This window comes from Acinonyx jubatus, chromosome C1, assembly GCF_027475565.1.
Source record: "Acinonyx jubatus isolate Ajub_Pintada_27869175 chromosome C1, VMU_Ajub_asm_v1.0, whole genome shotgun sequence".
Classification (NCBI taxonomy): domain Eukaryota; kingdom Metazoa; phylum Chordata; class Mammalia; order Carnivora; family Felidae; genus Acinonyx; species Acinonyx jubatus.
This window is the reverse complement of record NC_069381.1, coordinates 17,263,386-17,289,465: the sequence shown is the minus strand read 5'-3', so window position 1 is coordinate 17,289,465 and position 26,080 is coordinate 17,263,386. Positions and strand designations below refer to the sequence as shown.

The window sequence follows — 26,080 nt, the reverse complement described above, 5'->3', positions numbered from 1 at the left end:
GTGTAGACTGGAGTAAAAGGGTCTGTGTACTGGAGATAAGGCCAGAAATGTAACCACAGCTGCTATTTCTTTATGAACTAGGCTCCGTGCTGACAGCTTTACATGCATTATCTCATGAGATTTCCCCACAATCCAATGAGGTGGGTGTTAATAGGGATGAGAAAAGTGCGGCTCAGAGAGTTTATAAAACTTGCCTGGGATCACACAGTTAGTAAAGTAACTACCTGGGTTTGGGTTTGAATCCAGTGCTGTCTGCTACAAAGTCTGGGCTCTTAATCACCGTGCATTAGTGCCATTTCATCCATGACATCTGAGTTTGAGGACCTGGTATTAAGCTGGGGACTGACTCTGGAAGGTTTTGAAAGCCAGGCTCAGACCTGCATAGAAATCACATAGCACCAGGCAGGAACCGGCGGACCTGAATTTAGCTTCTGACAGCTGCACCACTCACTAGCCAAGGTCACATCTTGGAGCCTCGGCATCTCTAAACTCGAGAGCCGGGGGATGTAAATGGATTACCAGCAAAGAAAGTTTTGAAAGAGAGAGGGAGGCTCTTGTGACCAAAGGATTGTTTAGGAGAAACACGGCGATGTTCAAATATTTACTGAGTATTGGGCTCTGGGAATGTAACCGAGAACAAGAACGAGCTCCGCACTCCAGACCCAGCCCCCACCCAGGCCGGCATGGGGCAGGACACAGCTTGGGAGAGTGGAGGAGAAACCTCATATTGAAACAAACAAGGGCTCAGAAACAAACAAGGGTACACCTCTCTGTACCCGCAGACTGTGCCTCCCACTTGGGCCGGCACCTTGTCCAGATTGGACTGCCAGTTCTCAAATCAGTGAATCTCTGTGTGAGCTTGGGCAAGTTACGGAGTCTCTCTGTGTCTCCATCTTTACCACGAAGACCATCATGCCTCTTCCCAGGATTGTTGGATTCAATTAAATAAAACAACTCGTGTAATGATCTAACTAACGGGGAGCCTGACATATTGTAGGCACTCAGCAGATGTTAGTATCCTCCTATGAAGAGGTATAAATGTTAGGCTCCACCCATCGCCCCCTGCCAAGAAAGAAAACAGGTTGCTGGCTTTCATTTTAGCGGGGGAGAAAAAGGATATAAAAGCGTATATGCTAAGTAAGCAACCGTGCAAACTAACAAAAGGCCTTTGGCCTGGGCAACGTGCTGCTGGGTCTGGGCTCAGGACAGGACTCCGTGCCCAAATCTGCCCCCGCCCCGGAATCCGGGCCGATTACTCAGCGGGCCACCGTGCAGCTCCGGCTGCCTCTGCACGATACGGGACCCACCCTCCCAACCTGTTTCGCGGGCTGCGAGGGCCAGCGGGCGCCAGGCGACAGCAGGTGTGGCGGCCCCTTTAAGCAGCAAAGCTCGTGTTGCAATCGCAGCCTTGGGGACCGGTCCTTTCCGGGGGGTGGAGCCTGTGCGTGGTGCGGCGACCAACCAAAGCGCGGCATTTTCCGCGGGAGATCCGAATTTCGCGGCACGCAGTTTGGCGCTAAAAAAAAAAAGGAGAAAAAAAAAGAGGCACAGAAAGGCTCGGGGACTAGAGAGCCAGGCGCGAAGGAGTCGGTGCAACCGCGCCCCCCCCCTTCGCCGGTCCGAGCGCATCGCCTCTCCGCCTAGCCCCCGGCGACCCCGGAGACCCCTCCCGCGAGCTAGCCGGACCCCAAGCGCCGAGGCCTTTCTGGGGCGCGGGGCCGTCCGGGTCGCCGCCGCCCTCGGGGCGGCACAGCCCCTGGCCGTGTCGCCGCCGCCGCCGCCGCGGGGCGATCTCTAAGCGGGGATCTCCAAGCGCTGCTCGGCTCGGCCGCGGGCCAGGAGGGGAGGGTCCGGCCTTGTCCCACAGGCGTCCATTGGCGGCTTCCCCCGGCCTCCGCGCCATGCCTCCGGCCGAGTGAGCCTCCCCGGGCTCCGGAGCCCGCAGGTGCCTGAGGGCGCGCCAGGCCCGGTTGGGGAGGGGGCGCTGTGCTCGCCATGCTGCGAGGGCCCCGGGCCCTGGCTCCAGCCGCCGGGCCGCCCTCGAAGGGACTGCCCGCGATGAGCCCTACAGAGCTGTGGCCGCCCGGTCTCAGCAGCCCCCAGCTCTGCCCGGCCACCACCACCTACTACACCTCGCTGTACCCGCAGACTGTGCCTCCCACTGCGGCGCCCGGCACCTGCCTCGACGCCACCCCCCACGGACCGGAGGGCCAAGCTGTGCGATGCGTGCCGGCTGGCCGGCTGCCGGTAATGCTGGGGACCTCCCCACCGCCACCCACCGCTTCTCCCTGTGCTTTTGCGGGTGTGGGAAAGGAGGGAGGGGCGCCTGGGACCCAGTCTGAGCGAAGCAGGTCGAGTTGGGGAGGGAAATGAGAGCTTTCGGCTTCCAGAACAACCCACTGCCCTGCATACCTGAGCAGAAGAGCCCTTCATTTTCGGATTTGGGATGAAATAACCTCATCTATTGGAGTGGAGTGGAATGAGCACTGGAGTGGGATTGTGGAGACCCAACCCACCACCCCCAGTGCACCGTGTGACCTTGGGGAAGTCCACGGGGGCAACACTGCCACCATTCATTCATTGCTGGATCCAGAAACTGGTACTGGGCATCTGGTATTGTCCAGGTTCAGGGCTTGACCTAAGGACAGTGGGGACTTTAAAAAAAACAGGGCAAGGGTGGGGGGGGTGTGTTTCAGGTCCAGTCTGCCTTGGACAGACTCCAAATTTCCCATACAGCCAACTCTTTCCCAGTTATCTGCCCTAGGTCTCCCCCCAGGCCCAGCCTTCCCTCCCAGCCAGCCAGTAGCAGGTGCAAATTGAGGGCAGCCCCTTGGGTTTCCTATTCAGATTGTTCCTTTCTCAAGCCCCAGGCCACTGCCAGGGAGGGCCCAAAGTGTGGCACCCGGTACAGGGTGTGTTTTGTGGGAGTGGAATTCCTGGAGCCCTTGAGAAGGGAAACAATCATAGGGTGGGGGTAGGTGGGGTGGGAAAAGCCCTGGGGGTACTGGGGGGGGGAACCTGGTTTCTGGTCCTGACTGCCACTAATTCAGTGGGGCCTTGCATCAGTCTTGGCACCAGCCTGGGCTTACATTTACTTTGCTTGAAAACGCATGTGTATATGGGGTAGCTGGGCTAACTTATCTGAGGTCACTGCCAGCTCCAGGTCCTGGGTTTTGGAAATAGGCTCCAGGGAGGGGAAATAGGGGTGCTGTAGGCTTACTTAGCGGTGAGTGGTGAATAAATTCAGGCACAGAGCTAAGACCACCCCACCCACACTGCCATAGAGACATCTGCTCAGACCCGTGTCAGTGAGCAGGCACGGACCCCCAGCCCTCCCTGTCAGTGGCTACCACTCCCTGCTACTGAAATCGTGCTTTGCCCATCCTCAAGGCTTTGAACCTTTCAGAGCCCCTTCCTGCACGTGATTGCTAACTAGGAGGAAGGAGGCAGGGGTGTTACTCCCATTTTGTAGGTCAAGCAGCCAAAGATAACTTGAGACCAGCTAGCTATCTTATGTTCAGCATTACCCTGTGAAGTAGAAGGTATTAGTAGCCCCGGGGAGAAACTGAGGCACAGAGTGGGGATGTGATCTGTCCAAGGTCATTCAGGGGGATGTATGACCAAGGCTGGCGATCATTGGGTCTCTTCTCTGCAGCCTTAACTTTCCCCGGTGCAGCCTGACCTAGGAGCTGGGTGCCCCCGGGGGAGGGGGCTCTGTGGCGGGCGCAGTCTCTTCTGGCCAGCTGCTTTCAGGCGCTCGGGCGGAGTTTCAGTGGCTGAGTTTCAGTAACAGCTGTGGTTTTGAACTGCTTCCCTCCCAGAGGAGCCCGAGTGCATCTGTCTGTAGCTCCCTCCCAGAGGGGCTCAGTGATCACAGCAAGAATGGCCCTCTTTTACTGAATGCCTCTCGTGTGCCAGGCACTGCTTGGCACTCTCCGCACTGTTATCTTGGCCAAGATGCCTGGGATGAGGCATCTCACAGATGAGGAAACTGAGCAGAGACGTGAAGTCACTTGTCCAAGTCACAAGCCAAGAAGTGGTGGGAGAGTCTCCTTGCATCAGACTGCCCTAAAGGCCTGCCGGGCCCAGAGCCCCCTCTCCTGTCGGATGCCCCATGGCCCCCTGCCTGTGGGCAGGCTTGGCCCCCTGCTTACTCATTTTACCAGGGTGTGACCTGGAAGAGCTCCAAACCCAACCCTGGGTGTGGCCGCTTGTTTTGTGGCCGGGTTGCAAAGTGCAGGGTGAGCAGGATTTGTTGAGGAGCTGCTGTTTAAAAGGACCTCAGGGGTGGCAACCAAGTTCAATGGCAGAACGAAGCCCTGGGCCCTGGTCTCCTCACTTCCTGTCCAGGGCTCTTTCCAGCACCCTCTGGGGAAGGCTTGAGGTGCTCCTCCGTGGCGTCCCTCCTCCGGCCGGGCGCATCACGCTGTTCTGTCTCATTCCCGCGGGAATCCGTGAAGAGGGTGGGGTGCACAGTTCTCCTTCCTCTTAATTTGTCTACGTTTTCCAAATTCCCTCTGAGAGCCATGAAAGCAAATGGACATTTTAAGGAACAACCATACAAGCCAGGTCAGAGGAGGAGATGTAGGCTACCGAGTGGCAGAGCTGGGATCTGGAACGCTTGTTCCTACCCCCCGCAGTCTAAATGAGGACTTGGGGCTCGGGAGAACCCTGGCTCCGGCCCGTGTGTGCCCTCGGGCAAGTCAGCTCCCCTCCTTCGAGCCCCGGCTTCCTCACCTCGCTGCCCATGGTGGGGTTGTGCCAGGTTGTCTCGGACCCTCTCACTTCTGGAGCCGCCTGAGGAAGGAGCTTCGCTTTTGTCCTTTGGGGTTGGCAGGGGAGCTCGGATCCTGATCAGGCCTTTAGGAAACAACCGAAGGGGCTGCCTACGAGGGTCCAGGTTCGAGCCAGGCTGGCCTTTGCCCTTGGCACATCTCCGTCTCTTTCCAGCTTACCTCTGAACTGTCTTTCTCCTTGCTGGTGCCCCTCGTGCTTTAGTGATAGCTGCTTCCTTGTGCGAGCGAAGCGCTTTGATGCACTGTTGCTGAATCCCCAGCGGCGGGGGAGCAGATTATCCCCATTTTACAGGTGGGGCTCAAGAGGTCGACTGTCTTGATGAGCTCACCCAGCTGAGAAGGGGGGAGGCCTAGATGGGAATCCAGATGGGTCTGACTCCAGGGTTTGTGCTCAGGGCCCCCTTGGCCCTCATCTTCCCGGGCTTGTCCTCTGCTGCCTCTGTTCTGCAGGCTCAGGCCCATCTATGGGCTGACTTTTCTCTGGGCAGTGCCCCAAGGTGTCAGGGAGATGTCCTTGGATGAGGGACATTTTGCTGCTTAGGAACACTTGGAGTATAGCATAAGGGTGAGGGAGAGTAAGAGAAGGGAGGGAACTGGTGTGGGTGTATAAAATAATGGGGGCAGGTGGGCACAGCCGGGCCTTGGCTCAAATTCCAGCAAATTCTGGGGGGATGTGTGTGGGACAGAGCTGAGGCAGCCTGGTATGTGGCTTTGGCATCAGACAATCCCAGGTTCAAACTCTGGCTCTGTCCTTTGTCTGTGTGACCTTGGGCGTGTGTCTCACCCTCTCTGAGCCTCCATTTCTCGTCTGCCAAGAGGGATTGCCAATACTGATGTTGCAGAACCGATGAGCACGTGATAGGCCCAGTGCAGGTACTCTGTTCAAGGTCCTTCCTTCCTTCTCCCCGCCTTGTAGGTGGTGAGATTCTTCCTCAAGTGTTCTGTGAACTCAGCAGGGCCTGGCTCCTGTTGGGTGGGGGAGGTGGATGGGGTTGGGGAGACTCTGGGCTGCCCCACCTTTGCCTCAGGTAGAACCCAGCTTGGCTTCCCTTCCCCTCCTTGCTCTTGGCATTCCTTCTTGAGGGTGCTGGGATGGACAACCTCAATCAGGATTGATAAAGGCCTTGGAGCTCACCAGGTCCTGCTTACTTCAGCTGTTAAATGGGGGTTGGTGGTGCTGGGGAGACTCAGTGAGGTGATGAAGGTTGGGGCCCAGCCCAGGGCATGTGGAAGTTCTCAGTGAGTGACTGGGCCTTTTTCTAGAGACAAGATGGGTTACATTCCCTAGGATCTAGGATCTCACCAGCTGAAAGGTTAGAAAAAGAATATCCCAGAGAGACTTCAAGAGGAATGAGCAGGGAAGTGTTTGGATCGCGTCCAGGTCTGGGTAGGGGTGGAAGAGAGTGGCATCGTATCCAGGCTCCTCAAACCCAGGAGCAGGTCTCCTGAAATCAGTCCGGGAAGGCTTCCTGGAGGAGGCAGGAGCGGGGAGGGAAACTGATAGCAGGAAGAGCTGTCACCACCTCCGACACCTGTCAGCCCAGCTGTGCTCAGCAGCAGTTAGTCTCAGCCCTGCCGAGCATGACCTCACTGTCAAAGGTTAAAATAGGCTTCTCTGTCCTGACCAGCTTAGGGGTGTCTGGGCGGTTGGGGGGAGAGGGAGAGGAAGGAAATGGGTTCAGTGGCCCCCAGAAGGGTGTGTCAAGGAAGAGGCCAAGCCTGGATTTCAGAGAGGGGACTCTGCATTTTCTGAACACCTACTGTGTCTGAGTCACAGGGTGAGCACTTTGCAGGAGTTAGCTCCTCGATTCCTTATAATCATCCCACAAGGTAGGTGATTTCTGCCTCATTTTACCAAGGAGGAAACTGAGGCTCCTAGATGCAGAGTACATCCCCAAGTCACACACAGACACAGTGCGTCTCTGAAGGAGCCGGGAGATTCAAGTCCAGGCTGGCTTATGCCCCCGTGCCCTAGTGCCCTAGCCCTGCCCCTGCCCAGCCCTAACCAGGAGAGAGGCCCCTTCCGGGCCAGCGCAGCTTCTGGGCCTAATTGGGGCCTGGTGGCAGTGGGGTGGAGAAGAGCAGACGGGTCTGTGGTTTGATTTCCCCAGCAGGTGTTTCCCAAGCTTGGCGGGAACAGGCAGGGGGAGCAGGGGGACCTCAGCTGTTCGTCCTTGAGAAGCAGGGGAAGGATTCATTGTCTGCCCCTCTCAGCAAAGAATGGCAAATGGAGTCTATTCAGGAGGCCCTGGGGCCCTTGAGCCAGAGCCCAAACATGGGGGGTGGGGAATGTTTGCTCTGCTTCCCGATGTGGGCACCTCCCTGGGGTGTGGCACTGAGCCAGGAAGTCCCCTGGGCCTGGGCGGATGCCCAGCCCCACCCTGATAAGGGCCAGCTGTGGGGCTGTGATGGGCACCAAGGCAGGCTGGGCCAGCTGCTTTTGCACTTGGTGAAGCGGGAGGCTCTCCCCAGCCTGGTGTGGTTTAGGTCCTACCCACTCCTTCCTCCCCGCATCATCCTCTGGGCATGGTGCCGATAGAAGTGACCTTGGGGCCTGTTATTAAGGAGCCCCGGGCTCTCGGCTGGACTGGCTTCCATAGTCTTCAGGAGCATGGACCTCAGAATGGGAGTGTTGTGTGCTCTTCAGAAAATAGGACTCCCTGCGGCACCTGGCTGGCTCGGTCTGCGGAGCATGTGACGTGACTTGATCTCAGCGTTGTGGGTTCGAGCCCCATGTTGGGTGTAGAGATTACTTAAATAATAAAGTCTAAAAAAAAAAAAAAAAGGTAAAGAAAAAAATAGGATTTCCTTCCCATGAAAACTCACTTTTTGAGTCCCTCCTATTTCCTCACCAAGTGCAATGATGTTTTCACCAGGACTGGTGGTAAACTGAGGCACAGAAAGTAGCTGCTGGTGGCCTCCATTCTTTGGCCCCAACTTGGGGAAAGGCTGAAGGAAGAATGATTCTCAAACCCTGTCTCTCTCTCCTCTCTTCAAGGCCAAAAGGAAGCTGGACCTGGAGGGGATCGGGAAGCCAGCAGTCCCTGAATTCCGGACCCCTAAGGGGAAGTGCATTAGACTGGACGGCCTCCCCAGCCCCAAAAGTAAGCCTTGCCGATTGGGCATCTAAGGGCGGGCCCCGGATGGGGGATGGGTAAGGGCAGAGGGCAGCAGCCCTGCCCGAATCATCTGGAGTGATATTTGTAGCACACTTCCCAGTTTACAAAGTAGTTTCCTCTGGGTTGTGTCACGGGACCCTGCCAGTAGGTAGCTCTGTCCCCCTCTCAATGATGAGGCAACTTGAGACGCAGAGCTTGAGCGACTTACCCAAGGTCACACTGCTGGTGAGTGGGGTCAGGACTCAAAGCCAAGCTAGCACTGCTTCTCCCACACCGCACACCGCTCTCGTGACCTGAACGTGATGACCAGCGTTTTACGTGGGAGCTTACTATTAAAAAAAAATTTTACATTTCCTGCAGTCTGATCTTTTCTAAAAGAGAGAATCCAGGGTCTTTCTCCCACATGCAGAGGGCTAAATGAATGACTCAAAGGGAAGTGAAACTTGGGTTGGTCTAACCCGCGTGGCCTCAGAGATTTTTAAGATCCAGGGGCTGCCCGGGTGGTGCCTTCCTAAAGTTAAGCTGCAGGGAATTTCTGCCTCTGCCTGCTGGTATTTTCAGTCAATATCCTGGTTCCAGCTGGAGTTTTAGAAACTATGTTAGAGAGGAACAGTAATTTGGGGGGGTGGGGTCAGAGACCTAATGAAGAAGTTATGTGACCGGGTGGGAAACAAGAGGGGCAGGAATTTGGGGATCTTGGGGCACCTGGGTAGTTCAGTCGGTTAAGCGTCAGGTGTCCAACTTCGGCTCAGATCATGATCTCATGGTTCATGGGTTCGAGCCCTGCATCGGGCTCTGTGCTGACAGCTCAGAGCCCATAGGCTGCTGCGGATTCTGTGTCTCCCTCTCTCTCTCTCTGCCCCTCTCCTGTTCACACACTCTCTCCCTCTCTCTCTCTCTCCCTTTCTCTCTCAGAAAAATGAATAAATAAACATTAAAAAATTTTTTAATGAAAAAAAAAGGAATTTGGGGGTCTGGACAAGGTTCTGCCCTGATCTGACTAATCACTCCTCTTGTGAGCGTTAGTTGTCTCATCTATAAAATGAAACAAATCGAGATCAGGAATAGCAATAAAGTTTGCTCTCCCTTTGATTGGTAGAGGCTGCCGGGATCATTTTATTGAAAGGTACTAAGTGCACTGATCAGTCAGCAATGTCTGTCAAGGGTGCAAAACCTGACAAAAACAGCCCGTGTGCCAAATGCTTGCCATCTGTGTGTTAGGGGATTCTAAAGTCCCCTTCCAGAGGAATCTGAGACTCTCTAAAACTCAGTTTCCAAAACTAGTTTGGCCACTGGCTTGCTATATGACTTGCAAGTCACTAAATTTGCAGAAGTCTTCTTGTGGTTTAAGATGCTGCAGCTGAGATGTGGTCTTGGGACATCCACCTCATTAAGAAAGCATCTTTTTTCATGCGCCTGCCCCGTGTGATAGTATAGGGCTGATTCCTTTCAGATAATCATTGGGCTGCACATGGAAAGAAAAAGCAAATCTATACACATGTTCTCGAATCCCAGCCCGTTATTCTCTCCCTACCATAATCCTCGATTCCTGACCTAGCTGTTGGGATAGGGTGATGGTTAAGGAGGAAGACTGCAGCCGGACTGCCCGGATTTAAATCAGCTTTGTCCCTTTCTAGCCGACTGAGCTGAGCAAGTTACTTCACCTGTCTGTTCTGAAGTGTACTCACCTGTAAGATGGGATGCCTCTCAGGCAACAGCCTGAGAGGGTGTTGCAAGGATTCAATTTGTGGTTTATGGAAAGTTGCTTAGAACGGTGACCAACACACGATAACTATTTGTTGGTGTTGATGGAGGTGGTGTTTCTAGGGCTGCCCTAAGCTCTAATGGAAAGGGGCTGTGAACTAGGAGGATGCTTGGTTTCCAGTCGCGCCCCTGCCCCCGACTGCGAGACCTCAGACAAGTCACGTGTCCTCTCTAGGCATCAGGGTCCCTGCCTGGATGGTGGTGGCGAACGACCTCCTGCCTCACAGTGCTCTGTAAACTGGAGAGTGGTTGCTCCGGCCCTCATGCGAAGGGTGGTACTTAACGGGTCCAGATCAAAGGATGAGGTTGTGACTGGGCCCCTTTCCTCTTAGCCCCCAAGTCCCCTGGAGAGAAGACTCGGTATGACACGTCACTGGGGCTCCTCACCAAGAAGTTCATTTACCTCTTGAGCGAGTCCAAGGATGGCGTGCTGGACCTGAACTGGGCGGCTGAGGTGCTGGACGTGCAGAAGCGGCGCATCTATGACATCACCAACGTGCTGGAGGGCATCCAGCTCATCCGTAAGAAGGCCAAGAACAACATCCAGTGGGTGTGAGTGCCTGGGCTGGGGCCGATGGCACCAGTGGGTGCATGTGCTGCGGGTGAAGGTGTGGGGCGCCCCGTATGCAGTGGGTGTGTCGGGGCTGGAGCTCAGGGCGGCGTCCGATAGTCTCACGTACCTGCCGGGAGCAGAGCCAGTGTATTTAAGAGGGAGGTGGAAGGACAGATGTATATGCTGGGAATATATTGGGAAAGCAGGTTGGGGCAGCGTGGAGAATGGTTTCTAGGACACGCAAAGGCCCAAGAGAGGACCCAGATCCTCTTGAGTTGGGATCCCAAAGATTCCCCTCTTCCAGCTTAGGAAAGTCCCCTGGGAGCTGGGCTGTAGCCACCCACACTCCTTGCAGCTCTGAGGTAGGAGTCCACCAGGCTCCTTTCCTCCTACAGAGAGCAGAGCAGACCTGCAGCCCCTGGCGCGACCCTGAGGGAACCCAGGCAAGGCATTTGGGGAGGCGGGGGGGGGGTATAGGCATTGACAGCCCCCCAAAGTGGGGTGAGGCTTGATTTGTTTCTTTTCCCTAGCCCAACCCTCAGACCTCAAGTTCCAGTTCCCAGCAGCTCCCCGGGAGCTAGGCAGGGCCCCTGATCTGCACAACCCAGGGGGCGCCGTTGTAGACCGTGTGAGTGGCCCCATCCTGGGGTTTTGCACCGCCTGTTTAGGTCTGCACAGCCGCCCTGGGGTTGGGGCTCCTGGATGTGCGCTGAGACTGACACTGGGGGACTGCTCTGTTCCCAGAGGCAGGGGAATGTTTGAAGACCCGACCCGACCTGGGAAGCGGCAGCAGCTGGGGCAGGAGCTGAAGGAGCTGATGAGCACGGAGCAGGCCTTGGACCAGCTCATCCAGACCTGCTCTCTGAACTTCAAGCACCTGACCGAGGACAAGGCCAACAAGAGATATCCTGTTTGGTAGGGGGAAGAGGTCAGGGAGCAGGGCCTTATCGGAGTTGAGGCAGCACCTCCCTGCAAGGCCTAACTCAGCCTCGGGGGCTGGCATATCTGTTTCTTCCTTCTTTGGTGGCCTGTCCTCACGAGCCTATCGAAGTTACTCCTTATAAAAGTAAGTCCAGTTCCTTAAATCTGGAAAATGGAGAAAAGAACTAGGTGCCCCCTTCATGTAGCCATTGTTTCTTAACTATACATACACAAGGGCACAGGCTATTAAATGTATTGTGTGCCTGATATACATAATTTTAAAAATATTTTTTTAACATTTATTTATTTTCAAGAGACAGACAGAGTGCGAGTGGGGGAGGGGCAGAGAGAGAGGGAGACACAGAATCCCAGGCAAGCTCCGGGCTCTGAGCCATCAGCACAGAGCCCGATGTGGGGCTCGAACCCACCAACAGCGAGATCATGACCTGAGCTGAAGTTGGGCACCTAACTGACCTAGCCACCCAGGCGCCCCTACATAACTTTTTTTTTAAAGTATTTATTTTTGAGAGGGGCAGAGAGAGAGGGAAAGAGAGAGAGAGAAACCTAAGCAGGCTCCATACAGCCAGCAAGGAGCCCGATGTGGGGCTCAAACTCACGAATCGCAAGATCATGACCTGAGCTGAAGTCTGACACTTAACTGACTGAACCACCCAGGTGCCCCATATGTAACATTTTATATCCTGCTTTCTATCACCATAGACTGTTTTTATGTTGTTACAAATCCTTCCTTACTATTTGCTTGATCCATGAACTTGTTGCTATTGGACCATTTTTTGCAAAACAGCAGTCTCATAGGATTTAACCTCATGTTCAGGATGATTTGAGAATGTCCTACTCAGACCACATTCTGGTTTGTTAAGGCCTGGAGTCAACACTTAGATTGATTTGAGATTTCTGCTTTTATAAAGCAGCATTGTGATGAATATTTTTGTGTAGAGAACATTTTCCTATATTTTTTACTTCTTTCCTTAGGTTGGATTCCTGGGACTGACACTATAAGCATGGGCTTTGCTAAGGCTTTTCATACACTTTTCCCAATCAGATGGTTCTACCATCTAATTGGTCTTTGGATCTGACTTTGTGTTTTTGGAAGGATTCTAGGCATTGTGAGAAACGTAAAGAAATAAGACGGAGCCCTCCTGTCTCAGAGCTAATGATACAGTCTGAGATGAAGTCTTTACATAAAAAGCCGTTATGAGGCAGCATTAAGAAATGATTTATACTCCTGTTTGTTTTCAAAACGGATGGGGGGTAGCCTATGATAGTAGAAGAACAGGTTATGGTGTTTGGTTATTTCTAAGCTGTAGACGGACTGAGAAAGAGATGTCCAGAGGCTTAGGCTGGCAGGCCGGGGGTTTGAATTGTGACCAGCTACTTCCCTTGACTCTCCTGCCCCTACACTGGCCTATGTGACTTACCAGGACATCCGTGCTGTTGGAAGCTTCAAGGAGCAGACAGTGATCGTTGTCAAGGCCCCTCCTCAGACAAGACTGGAAGTGCCCGACAGGAGCGAGGTGAGAGGGAAGTATTTGGTGGAGAGCAGGGTTAGGAGGGTCCCAGGCTGCTCTGTACGCTCTGTCCCTGGTGCTGCCTGACCCCAAGCTTCCCAGGTCCGTTCTGGTACCCATTACAAGATCAGTGGTCCCCGAGCTGGGGGCAGAAATGGCAGAAGCTGGAAAGGGCAACAGGCATCCGATGCTGGCCCGAGAAAATCTCCGCTCCTGGTCTCTTTCTGCATCCCACGGCCCCCAACATTTCTGGGCACACGCACACATGCGCCCATACACCGTGGTGTTAGCGCTCACAGTAATCCTTTCCTGCTAACTGTGTCTGGTGAGGTTAAAGACCAGAAATTCTTAATACTTCCTTATGAGGTCCTCTGTGCTTTGACCTCACCAGCCTCTTCTCATATGCTGCCCCATGATGTCTTTGCTTCAGCCACACTGACTTACCTACAGCTTCCCCGCCACACTAAGCCCGTCCCCAGTGTAAGACCTTCACCCAGGCTGTTCCCTCCAGCTGAAAAGCTCTCCTCTTTCTCTGCCTGGTTTACTGCTGTTCATCCTACTGGTCTCAACTCAAACATCACTTCTTCAAGGAAGCCTTCCCTGATTCCCCCCCCCCCCCCCGATTTCATTACTACCTGTGCTTTTCTACCACACTTGACCTCCGTTTGCTGGGTGATTGGTGATTCTGTGATTGTGTTCTGCTTCACCTGTTAGAGTGTAAGCTCCACAGAAGCATGCCACACTCCTGTGGTACCCCCCCAGCCCAGAGCTGGGCACATAATAAACGCTCAAGAAATAATTTAATGGAAGGACATTAAGATAAAGGAGGCCCCACCTCCTTTGTCCTCTTGGAGGAGCTCAGGACCTAGTGGGAGAAAGACCCAAGCAAGCAGTCATCCTGCCATTTATAGACTCCAGGTGCCCAGAGAAAGGACAGTTGGAGGAAGAGTCCATAGATGGCTACAGGTTAATTGGGTCCTAAAGCATGAACAGGAGTTGTCAGGGGAAACGGGTGGGCAGAGGGCAGTGCAGGTGCACCGGGTGGAGACCTAAATGCCTGTCGGAATAGCATGTGTGCAGTTAATCATGGAGGGAAGAAGCAGGGGCGGGAAGGCCAAGTTATCAAGACGCTTTGTTACAAGTAACAGAAGGCCAAGTCCAAATGGCTTAAGTTGGGGGTGGAGGGGACTAAGGGAAAGCAAGTGACAGGTCCAGAGGAAAGACTTGGGGATTGCAGGCAAGGCTAGATGCAGGAGCTCAAACTATGACTTTCAGTTCGCCCCATGCTCTCCATCTTTCTCTGCCATTCTTTGTGCTTCCATTAAGGCAGGCTCCCCTTTTCTGGTGGCAAAGCTAGTTTTCATGATAACCAGCTCAATGACCCCAGTGGGAAGGGAGCTTCCGTTTCCCACGAGTCCCGCACGAGTCCTGGGTCCGATGCTCCTGGACTGACCTGAGTCGTGCGCTACCCTGAAACAGTCACCATCACGGTGACTTTCCCAGCCTGTACCCCAAGCTCACCCATTGGAGTGGGGAGGAGTGCTGTCCCCCCAAAGTACATGAGTTGGAGAGGAGTGGCTTCCCAAAGGAAAATCAAGATATTCTCCCTAAAAGAAGGGGACCTGGGGACCGGACAGGCAGCAAGAGCGGATGCCCACCACAGGTCAGACAGGGCAGGCGTCAGCACCAAGCTCAGGAGTTGCGCTGGCTCATGTGGATGGCGGGAGCCGTGGGTGTCCATCCATACACTCCACCCCGACCCATGAGTCAGTGCCCAGCTGCCCAGAGCCATGACCTGGCTTCTCTTCTTCCTCCAGGAGAACCTGCAGATATATCTGAAGAGCACGCAGGGACCCATCGAAGTCTACCTGTGCCCAGAGGAGGTGCAGGAGCCGGACAGTCCGACCAAGGAGCGCTTCCCCTCCCCCTCCCCCCTCGGCCCCATCCCTGACTCCACCCAGCCCAGCAGCAGCACTGACCCTGGGATGACAGAACCCATGGCATCTCCAGGTAGGACCCTCTGTCCAGAGGGACAGGAGGTGGGGAGAGCAAGCAGCCTTAGCGTTTCCTCTTCCATGTCAACATTTGTTGGGCGGCGAAGAGGGGTACAGTCCTTCTCCCCCGCTTGTGTGTTTGCACGTCACACTTTATTTAAAAAAAAAAATTTTTTTTTCAACGTTTTTTATTTATTTTTGGGACAGAGAGAGACAGAGCATGAATGGGGGAGGGGCAGAGAGAGAGGGAGACACAGAATCGGAAACAGGCTCCAGGCTCCGAGCCATCAGCCCAGACCCTGACGCGGGGCTCGAACCCACGGACCGCGAGATCGTGACCTGGCTGAAGTCGGACGCTTAACCGACTGCGCCACCCAGGCGCCCCTGCACATCACACTTTATAGAGCACATGCGTGTTCTTGTCCCAATGGGGAGGCTAATGCTGCTCTGGGCCAGAGGGGTCCTGGGTCTGAATACCAGCACTTCCAGTTACCAGCGATGTGACCTTGGACAAGTCATTTAACCTCTCTTTGCTTCAATTTCCTCATCTGTCAGTTGGGCATAGTAACTAACAAGATCTACTTAATAGGGTGTGAGAATCAGAGGAAATAATACAGGCAAAGCACCTAGAACAGCACCAGGCAGTAACGCCTAACTATTTTTGTCATTATTACTGCCACTAGGGCTGGTACCACACTTCCGTGGTGACTACTAACGACAAAGCCCCTGGCACTCAGTAAGCCCTCAGTGAATGGGAACTACAGATGTTTGAAGGAAGGCTCAACGAAGATTTTTTAAAATTAATTAATTAATTAATTATCTATTTATTTATTTTGAGAGAGAGAGAGAAAGCATGAGCAGGGGAGGGGCAGAGAGAGAGAGGGAGAGAGAGAATCCCAAGCAGGCTCCGTGCTGTCAGCACAGAGCCTGACATGGGACTCGATCTTACAACTGGGAGACTCACGACCTGAGCCGAAATCAAGAGTCAGATGCTTAACCAACTGGGCCACCCAGGTGCCCCTGGGAGTTTGGAAAATTAATTAATTATTTTTATCTTTTATTTATTTTATTATTTTTTTGTTGTAATTAAGATTTTTAATTTTTCTATTAAAAATTTTTAATGTTTATTTTTGAGAGAGAGACACACACACACACAGAATCCAAAGCAGGCTCCAGGCTCAGAGCTGTCAGCACAGAGCCTGACCTGGGGCTCCAACTCACAAACTGTGAGATCATGACCTGAGCCAAAGTCGGAGACTTAATGGACTGAGCCGCCCAGGCGCCCCATGACTAAGATTTTTTTAAACCATGACTATATCAGGTACATCTATTATCACGTTACTTTTCACAGCCATTGTTGAGGTAGGTGTTCTTGTCCCCAGTTTGGAGATAAATAAACTGAGGCATAGAGGTGATGTGACTCTCCCCATGTCCTCTCCCAGGCCTCTCCCCACGAGGCTCAGAACAAATTGAGGAAGGGGTTCCTGACTAGAGAGGCTCACCCCTGGCTGGGAGGTCGCTGTACGGCTAAAAAAAGCTGGCTATACCTGACAGGAAGTAGCATGAGTTGAGTCATGAGCAAAGAGGCAGGAAAAATCCCAGGGAAGGAGTCTGGAAGGAGTAGAAATGGGAGCCCGGGAAGGCCTTTCCTTCAGGACGGTTTATGCCCTTTACTGGGATCACACATCAGGTCAGACTGACAGATCCTTTCAGGTTGTGGAGGCCAGTGTTCAACTTTCTGTTTTCTTAGCAGCAGAATTCCCTTAAGTAGAACCCTGGTGTTTAAAGAAGCCAGAGCTCAAGCCGGTCTGACGGAGGAGGCTTGGTGGGGTGTCCACAGAACACAGACATGGATTCCATTTCTTTTTTTTTTTTAATTTTTTTTTTTAACGTTTATTTTTGAGACAGAGAGAGACAGAGCATGAACAGGGGAGGGGCAGAGAGAGAGGGAGACACAGAATCTGAAACAGGCTCCAGGCTATGAGCTGTCAGCACGGAGCCCAACGCGGGGCTCGAACTCACGGAGCGTGAGATCATTACCTGAGCCGAAGTCAGACACTTAACCTACCAAGCCACCCAGGCGCCCCTTCCATTTCTTTAACTCAAGGGTTCACAAACTATTGCCTGCAGGCCAAATCTGGCCTGTTTTTAAGCAGCCCATGAGCTAAGAATGGTTTTCACATTTTTGAAGAGTTGGGGGAGAGGAAGAAAGTGACTGTGTGACAGAGATTGTAAGTGTTCTGCAAATCCTAGAATACCATCCGGTCCTTTACAGAAGTTTGCTGGGCGATGATATAACTCAGCCCTTCATTTTACACATGAATAAAGTGAAGCGCAGAGAGGGCAAGTGACTTCCCTAAGGTGACACAGAGGTTGGCGGCAGAGCTTGGACAAGAGCCCAGACCCCCAGCTGATCTCTCCTGTGTCCTGGTCTGGTCTGGGGATCCGGGCTTCTCCCGGCACCAGCCATCTGTCCCTCTGGGCACCTCCCAGTGTCTATCTCCCACTCCAGACCTGTGCCCCACCCTGTTCTCTCTCCTCCCTCGCTCTGCTTTCGCACTTCACTGTCAACATGTGCGCACCTCTCCTGAGTTAGAACTACTTTTGCTTCGGATGTCCTCTGAGACTTGGGGCAGAGGCGGGGGACCCTCCAACATAAGCGAGGGCGAGGTTTTTGCCTCAGTTTTACAGATCAGCTGTGCTCCCAGAAGGAGTAGAAGCTGACAGGGCAGTCGGTGGTGGAGCCAGCCCAGAAACCACCCTGGCCACGTGGTCTCTTGGCGACATCCTTGCCGAAGGGAGCGGGGGGGGGGGGGCGGGGGGCGGTATACGTGCCTGCACGCACGCGCATACACACACTCCGTGTCCCGGCCTGAAGCAGAGTCATTTTGAGGTCTGAGCACCAGGGTCCGCATCCAAAGAGGAGGCCACTGCGGTCTTGGCACCCAGGTTCTGGCGTCGTGCAGGGGAATCACTAACCCTTTGGGGCCTCGGTTTCCCTCGTCTGTAACGGAAGGGCTTTGGACGAGAGTGGTCTCTGACATTTCCCCACCTCTGACATTCTGAGGTCAACCTAGATGTAGCTGTAGCACAGGAGATGACTCCGAGAGACTCGCGCTTGAGTCTGCACCTCACCTGCTGTGACTTGGTGACTGTAGGCGAGTCACTGTGGCCCCTTGGAGCCCCCGTTCTCACGTCTCTAAAAACTGGGACACTTAAAACTCCCTTACGATTCCTGGACGGTTTACAGAAAGTGACACAGCGTGAATGCGATTTTTGAAAAAGCTTATACGAACCGGGTGCCTACTCTGTGCGGTTTGGAGATAGAGGAGTGAGTCTGAGCCATCGGAGTGCGCGGAGGCCCACATGTAAAGAACGGCTCCCTCGGGGGGGTGATAACCGTGCAGGAGAGCAAGGCCCAGCGGAGGCTTTCACGCACGTTGTCTCGTTCCTGCTCAGCACAGCAGTGAGCTGGAGCCTTATTCTTCCTCTCGAAGAAAACGGGGGCTTCACCCGGTGGGGTGGGCGGGGCTGGGGTCCGAGCCCAGGTCCTCCCCCTCCTCCCGAACCAGGCCTTTTGCTAGAACACCTCCCTGCAGGCCTCTGCAACACGCTAAAAAATATTCCATTTTTTTTCCCATTCAGATATGTTTAATTGACTTCTTTGAGCCTCAGTTTCCTCATCTGTAAATAGGGGTCACAATATTGCCTCCTTTGGGGCCACCTGAGTGTCCGAGGAGGTCAAACACACCTCTTCCTGGGAACCCAGCCAGCCAGGGTAAGCCCTTGGTAAAGCACAGTTCTTCTTACCATTGGCCAGGGCAGCACTCAGACAAGCTGCCCTCTACTTCACTTATCATCGAATCCTCTCAACAACCCTGGGAGGTGGGTATAATCATCCCCATTTTAGAGGTGAGGAAACAGAGGCTCATGCACATTAAGTCGCTGGCCCATAGACACACAGGATCAGGCAGGCTGACAAACCACAGCTGTATTTTCCAAGGAATGCGTGGTTGGGGGTTAAGTCATGGCTCAAACGGAGATTCTGGGTATCAGGATATATTTGGGGGGGCGGGTTCTGGTGCCCTATTCCTCATCCCTGTATAAGAGGTCACCTTTTTGCCTCTGGGTGGAAATGCACCTGGTGTGCTGGAAAATAACTGGGGCCAGTGTGGCTGGAGAGGCTGAGTGTGAGTGGAGCGAGGCTGGGACAGAGGGAGTAGAAAGGCAGGCAGGGGCCAGATCACGCAGGGCCTTCTTGGCACTGCCTGAACTTGGATTTTATTCCCAGCCATTTAAAAAAAAAATTTTTTTTAATGCTTACTTATTTATTTTGAGAGAGAGAAAGGAGAGGGGGAGGGGCAGAGAGCGAGAGCGAGAGAGAGAGAGAGAGAGAGAGAGAGAGAGAGAGAATCCTAAGCAGGCTCTGTGCTACCAGTGTGGAGTCCGATGTGGGACTTGAATTCAGAAACCATGAGACCGTGATCTGAGCTGAAATCAAGAGTTGGACGCTTAAGCAACTGAGCCATCCAGGCGCTCCAATTCCCATTAAAAAAAAAATTTTTTTTTTAAATTTTTATTCATTTTTGAGAGAGAGAGAGAGAGAGAGCACGAGCTGGCGAGGGGCAAAGAGAGAAGAGGGAGACACAGAATCCCAAGCAGGCTCCAGGCTCCGAGCTGTCAGCACAGAGACCGACGTGGGGCTCGAACCCACAAACCGTGAGATAATGACCTGAGCCAAAGTTGGACACTTAACCGACTGAGCCCGCCAGGCGCCACCCCCCACCCCCTCCGCCAGCCCTTTTTAAGCTAGAACACAGACTTCAAGGGTCGAGGCAAGCTGACTGGTAAGGAGGCCCCATGGAACTGGCAGAATTCATTCAGTTGTGGAAATGACCCATCTCGCTGCCGGGCTGGGTGCTAGGGAAATGGCGGGACTGTGTGCAACTCTTGGGCCTTTTGGCTTAGGCAGCTGAGTGGGTGGTGGTCCATTCACTGAGGGGGGAAGACCAGGAGTGTTTGGTTTTGACGTGCTAAGTTCTGGGGTACCTCGGTTCTCTAAGCAGAGGCGTTGCAGGAGCCGAGAGCTCGGGGGCGAAGTCTGTGCCAGACGCGTCCACTGGGAGTGGGATTGAAAGCCAAGGGGCAGCTGAGGTCACCCGAGGAGAGGTGCAGCCAGAGAGGGGAGTCTGAGGCTGGAGCCCTGGGGCACTGAGGGCTTAGAAGTTAGGAAGAGGAGGATACAGAGCAAAGGGGACAGGAGAAGTAGCCAAGGAGGTAAGAAGAAAACCAGGAGACTCTAGTCTATTAGAGCCAAGTGAAGAGGTGTTTCCAGAAGGGTGTGAATAACGGCACCAGATTCTGCTGGAAGGTCAAATAAGACCATTGGTTCGGCAACGTGAGGTCACTGGTTCAGTGGCGTGGTGGGGACAGACCTCAGTGGAAGAGTGAAGAGTGGCGGGCAGGTAGAGAATACATTTGGAGGGGGTAGAGGGTAAGCACAGGCAATTGCTGAGAAATTTTGCTATGAAAAGGAGCGATAAGCTGGGCTGGGAATTGGAGAGAGTCATGAGGCCGGGGAGGCTGCTTTTTAAAGATAGGAGTCATTAGCGTGTCTGTGTGATGATGGGAATGATCTGGGAGAGAGGGAGAGAGATTGGTGATGCAAGAAACAGAGAATGTGGTTTCAGGGGCCAGGAACTTGATGGGGAGAGGGGGTAGGGGTTTTGGGGTTTTGTTTTTGGTTCTGTAAGATTTTTATTTTTAAGTAATCTCTACACCCAACGCGGGGCTCGAACTTGTAACACCAAGATCGAGAGTCAAGGGTCGCGTGCTCTACCGACTGAGCCAGCCAGGAGCCCTGAGAGGGTGGGGTTTCGAGAGCTGGAGATCCCATCTCCTCGGAGAGGAGGGGAGGGAGGGTAGGAAAATGAGGGCGGTGGCTAGAGCGGTACCAGGAAGGTACACAGGGAGAAGGGCGCACGGTCGTCCGGAGGACGGGAGGGCTATTCTTGTGCTCCGAGGTCTGACCAGACTCTTTGGGGCAACAGGCCCGGGTATGACCTTTGTCTGTTCGTCTCCAGGACCAGCGCTGACTCCCCAGCAGGCCCTGCAGCTGCCAGCGCCTCCACCACCACCACTGCCACTTGTGCCCCTGGAGGCCACTGACAGCATGCTGGAGCTGCCACACCCACTTCTGCAGCAGACCGAGGACCAGTTCCTGTCCCCCACCCTGCCGTGCAGCTCCCCCCTGATCAGCTTCTCCCCACCTTTGGACCAGGACGACTACCTGTGGGGCCTGGACGGGGGCGAGGGCATCAGCGACCTCTTCGACTCCTATGACCTCGGGGACCTGCTGATTAACTGAGTGGCCCTGACTGCCCCCGGCAGCCCGCCCCTGTCTCTACCTCCTCACAGACGGGCAGGCCCTCTGCCCGCACAGGGACGTGGGACACAAGGTGCCGTCCTCAGGGTGCGGGGGTCTCCTTTTCTCCTTTCTTACCCCCAGCCGGCCGAAGCTGTCTCGGGGGGCCATGTAGGGGATTCGGGTGAGGAGCGTATCAGAGGTTGGGTCCCCTCCTTCCTAATGGAAGCTGAGCCCGGAAGGCCCATCCAGCTTCTGACCTCTGACCTCTCATGCGAAGAGCCACAGGTGAGGCAACCAGGTCCAGGGAAAGGGCCCCGGCCCCCCCCCCCACTTTTGAGGGGGAATTAGGACCCTGAATTTATCAAGAAGCACTTAATGCCTTTGTATTTATTTCAGGTTGAGTTTTGTTTGTTTGTCTTCCCTGAGTTTTTAGCAGGGAGATCATTCCAGTTTCTAGTAAGACTTCTCAAGACAGGCCCAGAGCTGTCCACTGTCCAAGGGCAAGCCAGGGCGTCCAGAGCCCCAGGCCAACTCCCCAGTTTCCCCACATCAGTGGGCTGGGTCTCTGGGGGGCCGTCCCGTCTGCTAGAATGCTACTTGCACTTAGGCCTCGTGATTCTAGTACGTGGTGGCCTGGCATCTCCAGCTGAGGCGCCAGCCTTGGATTCCTGGTCTCCTCTGTCCCAGAGATGGTGGCAGGGAGCCACCCCAGGGTAGGCGGCATCGAGGCTCCAGTTCTGGAAACCTACTTCCTATGGAATCCCCTACCTCTCCCTCAGGACATGAAAATCAGCCTTGCAGGGAGTCGGCACAGAAGAGTTCCTGGGGAAACACGGACAGGGACGTGGAAGGCGCCGAGGGCACCCTTCCTCTATTTCTGCCTCTCGCTTGGGACAGGTGCTGTCTTGCAGTGAGGACCTGGGAGGGACTGGCAGCCCCCCCAAAGAGACAGGTGGGATGAGAACAAGAAAATGCCAGAAAGCACCCCCTCTGGTCGCTGCTGGTATAGTCTCCCCCTTCCCTGGAAGGATTTTTTTGTTTGTTGGAGGCAGTCATTCTCTAAGGACCTCCTCTCCCCACCAGCTCTCACACAGAAAGACCTCCCTCTCCCCGCCACGCCCCCCTCCCCCCCAGCCAAGGACAGAGGTGACCAGGACTTGGTGGCCTTTTGCCTCCTTTTGTCACAGGAATGCCGAAGGGCTGACAGGAAGCAGTCTTAAGTGCACACCAGACCTTGGCAGCTAGTGGGGCGATGGGTGTACGTTAACTCTTCAGGCGTAGGGTCCTGAGAAGGTCTCTTGCCCTCCTCTCTCAAGCCCCCACAATGGCTTGACCATCCCAAGGTCTCTCTGGAGCCCGCTTGGGTGTGGGGGGATCAGCTCTCCTCCCCACTCAACCTGGGGTGGGGCTGCTCTGGGCTGAACCAAGGCTGTGCCCTCTGGAGAGACACAGCCAGGGACGGTGGTCTGAAAGGCCCACCACCCACCCTCAGGGAGCTAGGTTTCCTCAGGGGCTCAGCTGGGCAGCACTTTTGTTTTTCTTTTTTTGAGTTTGTAGCATTAAGTTGGTTTTAAATATGAAGTTGGCCTCACGGGATTGCTCTTGAGCCGACCAGAAGCTGGCATCTGAAGTTTGGGAGGTAGACTTGTTTGGACATGGGGGTCTGATGGGAGCTAATGCCCACGTGGGGACAGTCTTGCCTTGTCATTTTCTCAACTTCCCGGGCCCCTAACTGCCCTCTCAGGAGTGGTCAACAGGTCACAGATGGCTCGTGCTGTGAACAGGGCTAATTTTGTATGCTTTGCAGAAGCTCCCCTGATACTCACAGGGGGCTTGTCAGAAGCCTGTCTCGAAGCCCAGTATGTCCAGGGTCAAGGGACTACCTTGGCCCTTGGGCAGGAGGAGGGAGTGTTGCATGGAATCTGGTTGGGGGCATGTGGGGCCAGAGATGACCTTGCTGATTTGAGATCTCTGGGCTGCCATTTAGCCGTGCCCCATCTCTGAAGACAGAGACGTTTGACTTCCATGCCTTTGGCTCTGTCTAGAGTGTTCTCCTGGAATTAAAGCAGACAAAGGGGAGAAGAGGCTTGCAGGACCCACCGGGAATGAGTTTAATGGCAAAGTCTGGCCAGAATTCAAGCTCATTCCCCAAATTCCCAGCCATAGTGCTGGACAGACGGGCTGCCCCTTGGGCCCATGGCCTGTAGCCTGAGCAGCTGCCCCTGTCCTGTGCTATCCCCTCCACACCCTGCCTGGCCCCCGGGGCTGGACCGCCTAGGCCAAGCCTCCGGCTAGGGGCAGGGGGTTTGGGAGGGACACAAGCTCATGCCTGTTTCTTGCCAGTGACACTTGAAACCTCTCGAGTTCCGTCAGGTGCTTTAAGAATGCATTTTGGCTGGAATTTCCTTTAGGGGCCACATGTAAACTTGAGACCTAGCCTTTTTCTGAGATATGTTATTGCTGTCAGGATGTTTCCCCAGCTCCATCGGCAGCCCACAAGTCACCTGTGTCCCCAGGGGCACCAAAGGTTCGGGGGCTCCAGGGAACTCGGTAGCATTAAGTTGTGCGGTAGAGTTGGAGATTCAAAGAGATTTCTTAAAACCAGGGACATGCTCCCATGTCCCTTCCCATGAAAAGTGTTCATTAGATCAGTGTGGTGTCCCTTCTCCACAGCAGTGCTGTGGTTGGACTGGTGTAGCTGTGGGGGGTGGTGAAGCTCAGAAAGCTGGTTCTGGGATGGTTTTGACTTTCCTTTCCCTCCCCAAGTTTTCTCAGCCTCAGTTCTGCACAGCATGTAGTTTTCAGTAAAATCGTTTGGGTGTTCGCACATCTGAGCATCGTGTGGCTTTAGTGCATTTGAAGTGAAAGCCTTTTGGGGTTGTTTGCAAACAGCCTCCTGGTTCTCATCGTGTCCCAGGGTCCCCACCTCATCCTGGGACACCATTCTCCCACGAGGACCCTTGGTGACCAGAAGCCCAGCCAGCCTGCTGGCTCCTGGGTGAGTGAAGAAGCCTTGAATATGGCACGTGTGTCTCGAGGGTAATTAGGCCCAAGAGAACTCGGTCCCCGTGCTGGGACTCTGTACAGGTCACTTCCCTCTGGTCTGGTTTTTCCCTGGGTCCTGCCTTGATGAGCACCATGTAAACCTCCTTGTGTTGTGATGATTGGGCATTAAATGGCAACTCTGGACACCTTGATTCTTGTGTTTTCTGAAGGTCATTACCAAGTGTGAGTCTGGGGACTATCCTGACCACCTGGCTGATTTCTCCCCAGAAGCAGCCTCCCTTTCCCACATTGGCTTCTTGTCATGTCACCACTAAGACACTGAAAAGTTAGCACCCAGATCTAAAATGTGAACATCTCCCCTGCTCTGGGTCCGTCACCTCTCATTGGACTATTTGGACAGCTCCCTTCATCTTCTCACTGCTACCCGTTCTTCTCCGTCCCATCCTATCAGTGGTTCTCAAAGTGTGGTCCTCTGATCCGGCATTACCTGAGAACTTGTGTGAAATGCATATTCTCAGGTTCTGCCCCAGACCTTCTGAAACTCAGGGCGGGACCCAGAATCTGTAACATAGTGAACCCTTCAGGTGATTCTAATGCAGCTGAAGTTTGAGTACTCATGCCCTCTACCACCCCCAGAGAGTTCCTTCTAAAATGCAGGGTTTTGGGGCGCCTGGGTGGCTCAGTCGATTGGGCGTCCGACTTTGGCCCAAGTCATGATCTCACGGTTCGTGGTTTCGAGCCCCGCGTCGGGCTCTGTGCTGACAGATCAGAGCCTGGAGCCTGCTTTGAATTCTGGGTCTCCCTCTCTCTCTGCCCCTTCCCTACTCATGCTCTGTCTCTGTCTCTCAAAAATAAATAAACATTGAGAAAAAAAATTTTTAATGCAGGTTTTTTTTTTTAATGTTTATTTATTGTTGGGAAAGAGAGACGAGAGCAGGGGAAGGGCAGAGAGAGAGGGAGACAGAGGATCCAAAGCCGGCTCTGTGCTGACAGCAGTGAGCCCGGTGCCAGACTTGAACTCATGAACCGTGAGATCATGCCCTGAGCCGAAGTCAGATGTTTAACCAGCTGAGCCACCCAGGCGCCCCTAACATGCAGTTTTGATAGTGTCACTCCTGCTTAATGGATGGCTCCTCCCTGCCCTCAGGGCCCTCCTCCATGCCCTTCACTTGGCATGAACGTCCATTTACAACATTACTAGTGGCTTACCCTCTCTTTTCACCTCACTGGCCACTCCATTCCACTACCCATAGCCACACTGGACTTCTTAGATCCTGAAAACATGTTTTTCCTCTGCTGGGTCTTATACATACTGTTCACTTCACCCAGCATGCCCTTCCCTCCATTTCAGCTGAGCAGGTGCCTGCTTCTTCCTTAAGGCCCAGTTCAAGAGCCTTTTTTATAGAGCTTTCTTAGACACTAACATGTAAGCATTAATGTTTTGTACATAGATATGGTTATCTATGGGTTATTGAATACCTGCTATGTGCTAGGCACAGAGGAGACAGAAGTAAATAAGAATGGTCCCCATCCCTAGGATGTTCATGAGACACAAATGCATAAAAATATAGTCACAAATAATGTGATGGTTGCAGTGATACGCATTTTAGGAGTTAGGAGGGTGGTCATTAGGGAGGGCTTCCTGGAGGAGGTGAAAGCCTGGGACATTAGCAAAGACAAGGGAACATAAAAAAAGATGTCGTGTATTGAGCTTTGTGTGTGTCTGGGCTCAGCGCCATGCGAAATCCTTCACACAACATAATCTCTGACTTCATAAAGTCAGTGTTCTCGTTGCCACCACTTTACAGATGAAGAAACAGCTTAAATGAATGCTCAGGTAACCCTCATACTTTGCTCATGGGAATGTAAAATGGTACAGCCACTTTCGAAAGCATTTTTGGCACAAAGATAAGCTTAAAACTATCGTAGGACTTGGTGATGCCACCCTTAGGTGTCTACTCAAGAGAAATGAAAACATATGTCCATGCAAAGACAAGACTTGCACATGAGTGTTCATTGCAGCATTATTCA

The 26,080-nt window shown here is 53.6% G+C and overlaps 1 protein-coding gene across 1 annotated transcript; it reads left to right on the top strand.

Annotated features, from left to right (window-relative positions):
- Positions 1 to 1,510: 1,510 nt before the first annotated feature.
- On the top strand, positions 1,511 to 24,231 carry E2F2 (E2F transcription factor 2). Its single transcript, XM_053208812.1, has 7 exons — positions 1,511 to 2,247; positions 7,795 to 7,900; positions 10,012 to 10,231; positions 10,977 to 11,136; positions 12,575 to 12,688; positions 14,500 to 14,692; positions 20,760 to 24,231. The coding sequence occupies exons 1-7, from the start codon at positions 1,996 to 1,998 to the stop codon at positions 21,041 to 21,043; spliced, it is 1,329 nt and encodes a 442-aa protein (XP_053064787.1). The 5' UTR covers positions 1,511 to 1,995; the 3' UTR covers positions 21,044 to 24,231.
- Positions 24,232 to 26,080: the final 1,849 nt, after the last annotated feature.

Excerpts from the sequence above, each read along its gene's own strand:
- E2F2 (XM_053208812.1), top strand. The coding sequence starts at position 1,996 with ATGCTGCGAGGGCCCCGGGCCCTGGCTCCAGCCGCCGGGCCGCCCTCG. Across the intron at positions 2,248-7,794 it reads TGCCGGCTGGCCGGCTGCCG|GCCAAAAGGAAGCTGGACCT; the intron begins GTAATGCTGGGG and ends CCTCTCTTCAAG. Across the intron at positions 7,901-10,011 it reads CGGCCTCCCCAGCCCCAAAA|CCCCCAAGTCCCCTGGAGAG; the intron begins GTAAGCCTTGCC and ends CTTTCCTCTTAG.